The sequence below is a fragment of the Carya illinoinensis genome, chromosome 9, assembly GCF_018687715.1.
Source record: "Carya illinoinensis cultivar Pawnee chromosome 9, C.illinoinensisPawnee_v1, whole genome shotgun sequence".
Classification (NCBI taxonomy): Eukaryota; Viridiplantae; Streptophyta; class Magnoliopsida; order Fagales; family Juglandaceae; genus Carya; species Carya illinoinensis.
Window position 1 is genome coordinate 35,237,049 of NC_056760.1, and position 6,503 is coordinate 35,243,551.

The 6,503-nt window shown below is 30.7% G+C and overlaps 1 protein-coding gene across 3 annotated transcripts; it reads left to right on the forward strand.

The window, feature by feature from the left end:
- The first annotated feature begins 3,665 nt into the window (after positions 1 to 3,665).
- LOC122277757 (phosphatidylinositol N-acetylglucosaminyltransferase subunit C-like) lies at positions 3,666 to 5,939 on the forward strand. 3 transcript variants are annotated; one of them, XM_043087889.1, is made up of 3 exons: positions 3,666 to 4,134; positions 4,317 to 4,575; positions 4,720 to 5,939. In XM_043087889.1, the coding sequence occupies exon 3, from the start codon at positions 4,844 to 4,846 to the stop codon at positions 5,753 to 5,755; it is 912 nt and encodes a 303-aa protein (XP_042943823.1). In that variant the 5' UTR covers positions 3,666 to 4,134; positions 4,317 to 4,575; positions 4,720 to 4,843; the 3' UTR covers positions 5,756 to 5,939. The 3 variants fall into 3 exon arrangements, with proteins under 3 accessions (XP_042943823.1, XP_042943821.1, XP_042943822.1); XM_043087887.1 differs by having other exon boundaries at positions 3,666 to 4,575; XM_043087888.1 differs by lacking the exon at positions 4,317 to 4,575.
- The last annotated feature ends 564 nt before the right edge of the window (positions 5,940 to 6,503 follow it).

Here is a 6,503-nt window from a genome sequence, read left to right on the forward strand (position 1 = left end):
AGCCATTGGATCCAAAGTATAGAATTGAAACCCATGAATATTAATGGATCTTGAATGCTAAAACGATAATTGAGGAAGTTCTTAAGGATGAAGGACAATTGGAGCCACTAAAGTATCAATTCATTCCGTTCAATGAATTAGATGCTTACAAGAATTCAATTACAGAAATAGGTAATTCACTATTTATTTTAGAATATTTAATTATCAATATATTAAAAATTTAAATCTTATTTGTCAGATATTTTAGCTATTACAATCCAAATCAAGTCATGTAGAGAGATAATTTTAGCGCATGGACCAACAACTATTAAAGAGATATATGTTATCGATCAAAGGTAAAAATATTTTTTGGGTAGTTCACTCTTTTAGAATTATGTTTCAATTTTTATTTCTTGCATATTCTGCTAATTCTTTTGTTTATTCCAATTTTGTACCTTAAACCCCATATGTTTAACTATGTGGAGTCAATTTATGCAAGATGAATGTAAAAAAATCTCGAAAATAATTGAGACAAATCTAGTTATACTTGGAACAAAAATAAGAGTTGGTTCTTATAATGGTATTTTTAATAATTAACAATCTTATATTTTCTTTTATATTGTATATGCTTGCATTAATTATGATGTTTCTAATGAAGGATTATCTCTATCATCACGTCTGAAAAGTAAATTTATGATCAATCCTATTATTCCTTAGACAACTTCATTGCAAGAGTGGTAATCATCACAAATAAGTCATTATTTGTTTAATACAATTTGAATATTAAAATTTTCATATTTTTATTTCTTATGTTGTATTTGTTTTTATGAATTTTAAGAGCAGCGATTAATGATTTATTACTCAAGAGTATTGTTGCAAAAAGCTTGACATACCCATCTGCATCTCTATCTTCTGTTGGCATTCGGGAAATAATCAAGAATTGTGATGTTGCTGAGTTCATCAAAAGTTTGCAACATATGGCGGTAAAATCCTATTCTTAGTAACAAATTCAAATATTTATACAATTAATTCTTCTAAAAAATTGTTTCTAATGTGATACAGAAAATAAAATTTTGGATAAAGGCGAAGATAATTGTGGTTGATTTGCGCCAAATATTTTTTTACATGTCATGTATTGGCTGTAATAAAGGAATTGGATATGATTACAATGATAGATTCCTTTGTTACCATTGCAAACACTAAAACATTTCCCAACCACGGTATGTATCTTTCAAATTTTTTGTTTGATAATTTATGTAATAGATTTAATGTATAGTTTTTATTGATTTTAACTTAAAATGATATTTCCAACAAATTTATAGCTGCCGAGCATATGTTGAACTCGATGATGGTACAAGAAGACTATTTGCTGTTATGTTTGGAGAAGTTGTAGAAAAAACATTCGGTTGTTCGGCAGTTGAACTTATGAATCATACTGGAGATGTACGTTTTCTTATTTTCTATCCGCTTTGCTGTTGCGAGTAGAAAAGTCTATCTCAAAATTTTTAACATATTTAATACATTATCTATAAATACATTGAGGTTTATATTAAAAAAAATTTTAAAAGTAAATTATAACAAAAATTGTTGAAATTGATTTTTATATACTTGTCTATTATGTCAATTTTATTTTTATTTATAACATGCATAGTAATTTAATTAAAAACATTGCATTCAAAAATTTGTGTTAATTTAGAAGACATAAATTTTCAGCATATAAAGTATTTAAATTTTTATTAATTATGCAATTATAATTAAAAATTTCCTTTGTAGGAATATTTGTCATATATAAAAAATCTTATGGCACAGGTTTTATAGAAAAGGTGGAAGATTGAACTTTTAGTAGACCTCAATCGACTCAACCAAAAGCAGTACAAGAATTTCAATATCGTCTCTATTGATACTGTACAGGATAATACAAAATGATGGATCGGAGTAAAAATATCAAAGGACTCATATTTTGAACTAATGTTTTTGTTGGGCTTGAATTAAACTTATCGCAGGCAACTTTGCTAAAACTATCAATTTTATAAATATGTGTTGGACTATGTTATATTTTGAATTAATATTTTTGTTGGGCTTGTATTAAACTTCTCACATGAAACTTTGCTAAAACTATCGATATTATAAATATGTATTAGACTATGTCATATTTTAAACTAATATTTGTATCTTTTAATCTATACAAGCATGTAATTATTATACTATACTTAACTATCATTACCTTAAATATTTGCTAGATTTCACATTTTTTTTCATATGCTTTAAATTATTGATTGAAATCAAATTTTTTTATGAAATATATACTCATTTTTTAAATAATTATTTCATTAAACTAGATAAACGTGCATTGCACATTGCTCCTACCTAATAATATAAAAATCATATAAAAATATTTTATATAATATAAAGAAATTAATATATAGGAAAATTCTTTTTGTCATCCTCACACTTCACACACCACATTTATTTTAATTTTTTTTTCATTTTTTCTATGATAAATATATAGTGTGTAGATGATAAATAGAATAATTCAATTAGTTTAATAAGAATAAAATGAAATAAAAAATATAAAAAATAAAAAATAATATTTTAATATATAAAGTGTGTGGTGTGGGATGATGTGTAGCATTTCTTATATATATATATATATATATATATCTTCTATATATAAAAAGTGTGTATGAAACGGAAAATCTTGTTTTAACGGTTTTTCTTGTTTTTCTGTTAAAATTAACACCGTTTGTTTTAACGGTTTGGCACATAAAATGAAAACATAAATGTTGAGAAAGATAACATTCAATGTTGTTATATGATTTATTAATCTCAATAATTATAATACTTAATAGTTTATATAATAATAAGTAATTAAAGATTAGTTATTATATTTTTCTCTTTCTCCTTAACATATACACGTGTATTAGGTGCATAAGACGTGAATCTCTAAGTATAATATACGTGTATTATACGTTTCATTAACTCAGATTATTGAGTATTCCAAATTTAAAAATCTCATATAATATATAATACAAGTGTGTTTAATCAAAGTGTTTTTTTTCCCCATGGTAGTAGGACGTAGCTTCCGCTAAGCCATATTCCATACGTGGGCTTGCTATGATAGGCACGTGACAAAGGCCGTGATCCTTGAGCTAATCAAGAAAGAGTAAATTCGGCCAACAATTTCAAAATATATTTTATGATTTATATATATGCTATATATAGAAAATATTATACCACAAATTTTATATAAAAAGATTATGTTTTAACTTTATGTTGTCCCTGATCGACTCAACCAACAGCAAAATAAGAATTTCACTGTTGTCTCTATTGATTGTCTACAGAATGACATAAATTGATGAATTATAATACAAACATCAAACGACACATATTTTGAATTACCGTTTGTGTTAGACTTTTATTAAATTTTTCGTATACATCTTTGCTAAAATTATAGATGTTATAAACATATATTGGATTATATGATACTTTGAACTAATTTTTTTATTTTCTCCAATATGCCTTAAATTATTAAGTGACATCAATAATTTTTATAAAATATATATATTATTTTTTACAAATAATCATTTCATAAAATTAAACAAACGTGCTTTGCACGTTACTCCCACCTAATATATATATATATATATATATATATGTGTACACTGATATAATCCAGTTCGGTGCGGTGTTAAAAAAAAAAAAATCGAAACGGAATTGATTTTGGTTAATTAAAAATAAAATGGATATCAAACCCAATCAAATCCGATACTGGACGAAACCTACCAACTCGATCCGATCCGGTTTTCCGATTTCATCCTACCTGTGAATCGAGCTAGCAGGATCCGAAGACAAATTTCAGGGTTTAAGAACCCTAGATCCTCTTTCAAGCTCCAAGCTTTGCCGAAAATCAAGATTTCTGGCCGAACTCTTTCAATCGTCAAAGTTACATCTCGGCGTTGAAGATCTAGGGGCTTGGCCTCTGTTCATCATTTTCAGATACCACGCATTATATACCAGTTTTCCTCATATCTGTGTATTTCCCTCTCTCTCTCTCTCTCTCTCTCTCTCTCATATTTCAAAGGTCATCAAACAGAAAAAAGAAAGAGCATGACGATCGATTACAAATCCCCGCATTTCCCGCCCTCCATCTACAAGGTGAATTTAATCTGTTCCACTGAAATTATTTGGATTTTTTTATGAATAATGGACAATGTTGTTTGATTTTGAGATTGAACTTTGATTCCGATTGTGATGGGCTTTAGAATTTGGGATGAATTTCGATTTTGTGATTAATTTTGGTTTTGATGCGTTCGTTTGTGCAAATGCTACCCTTGTAGATGAATTTTTCTTAGATAGAGGATGTTTCAATGGGAATCAAAATGGGGCGTACTAATCTGGTTGTGGCAACAGAGATGGGCATGCGCTCATACTCGTTATAATGGATTTCATTCTCGAGATTATGGTTTCACTGGTTCCAACCATGTCATTCTGAATCTTTTCTTTCACAAAAATGTCTTCATGTACGCTTATTTTACAAGCAATGCTTATTGGAAGAATTAAAATACAAGAAGCCAAGCTGCTGATTCAAGTGAAGAAGTGTGTCTCTTTTATTTTTCAGTTATGCATTGAATTCATTTATTAAGTATGACCTTTACACACACAAATATATATGATTCGTATCCCAAATGGTACACCTTCTGTGAGAACAGCAACATATATAATGATATACTTCTTCTGTAGGTCTGCTGCATATTGCAAGATCACAGTCTGTGAGAAAAGGATTTATGTAACCTAGGATGATATTATTCTTGCTGAAAAAATTGACCTCAAGGATTTAGGTTTGCAATTGAACGAGTAGATAGAAATGGATAACGGCGTTGCTGAAAACTCGTCTCCAACTCGACCCAAATGGAGAAAAGTGGCATATGGAGGGATGCAGCCTGGTTTTGATGACAATCACACTGATGAATCTTTCCTTGAAGATATAGTCATGAATGCCAATGTTGTGAAACGGGACATGCTAAAAGTGATGCAAGACTCGGTTTCCATCTCTGAATATCTATGCATTGTTGCCCTTGTGGGCTTGGTTTGGACCTACACTCTAAGATCAACTCTTGATGAAACTTCCCTTTTGTATCTTGATGTCAGTCTTCTTGGATCAGGTTTTCTACTTCTCCTTTTAACTGAAGAAATGCTTTCAGTCAATCTTCTCTTGCATTATTTACTTAACGTTTTCTTTTTCACAACTGGATTATACGTTTTGGCTCCCATCTACCAAACTCTAACAAGATCCATTAGCTCAGATTCCATCTGGGCAGTAACTGTTCCACTCCTCATGCTTCATCTATTCCTTCACGACTACTCAGGATCAACTGTTAGAGCTCCAGGGGCTCTGAATAATCCAACATTGACCAGTTGCATTTCTTTAAATGCCTCGATAGTGGCCTCGGTTTTCATTGCTTCTCGCCTCCCATCAAGTATACATGTTTTTGCAATCATGCTATTCTCCTTACAAGTATTCCTTTTTGCTCCACTGATCACTTACTGTATCAAAAAGTACTCCTTCCGCTTGCATCTTTGCTTTGCTTTCAGTTTGATGGCCATGACCTTGGCTTTTGTTTATACACTCCACAGGCTACTTTTTGTGCTACTGTTGGGTTTATTGGTTTTTGTGACTGTGGTATGTCCTTATTGGCTTATACGACTTCAAGAATACAAGTTTGAGATCAATGGCCCTTGGGATGAGGCTAAGCTTTGTTTTGCCGTAACAGATTAAGATCACCAGTGTCAACCTTTGTATGTCTGATGGGACTTTTTGGAGCTTTGGTTAATTCGAAATTAGATTGTTTGTATAATTTCCCTTGTTTCTTCTCTCCAGTCAAAGATCTTAGTCCACTTATCACATTATATTGATGTGGCGCCAGGCATCTCTTATTGAATCGGCTATTGGTTTTTGATCAGCTTTATACCGAAGGATGAAATAAGCCCACTCACATTGGATTAAGAATCCTGAAATTTTAAACATAAATCTAAAATTAAAAAAGGGGATGGTTGGGCAGAATGGATAAAATGCATATCTGCTTCACAAAAACGAAGCAACTCTTCCATAAATCTTAAAGATTACTCTAATAATAATGGTCATCCAAAGCAGAAGACAGTTTTTACATGTACTTATCATACAAAAGCAGTCTAAAGCTAGTAAAACTTGTAAATAACTAGAAACAGGGGTGTTCGATTGATAGAGGATTGCCGGTGTGTCGAGCGACATCTTAAGCAAATTTTTTGGACTAGTCTTGCTCATTCAAATTTTGAGTCGTGTATCTGGTGAAGACTTGGCTAAATTCATAGTGGAAGATCTGGCGAAGACTTGGCTAAAATCATAGTGGAAGTCTTGTATCGGTATTCACTCAAGTGACTCGTGTGAAAATCAAGCGAACTCTTGGTTAGTGAGACTTCTTTTCTATGTGCGATTTTCTTCTACGTTAGACCCTTCCTACCCTATTCTAAGGCCTTAATGTACTTGA

Bases quoted from the DNA above. Each gene is read 5' to 3' on its own strand.
- LOC122277757 (XM_043087887.1), top strand. From the start codon at position 4,844: ATGGATAACGGCGTTGCTGAAAACTCGTCTCCAACTCGACCCAAATGG.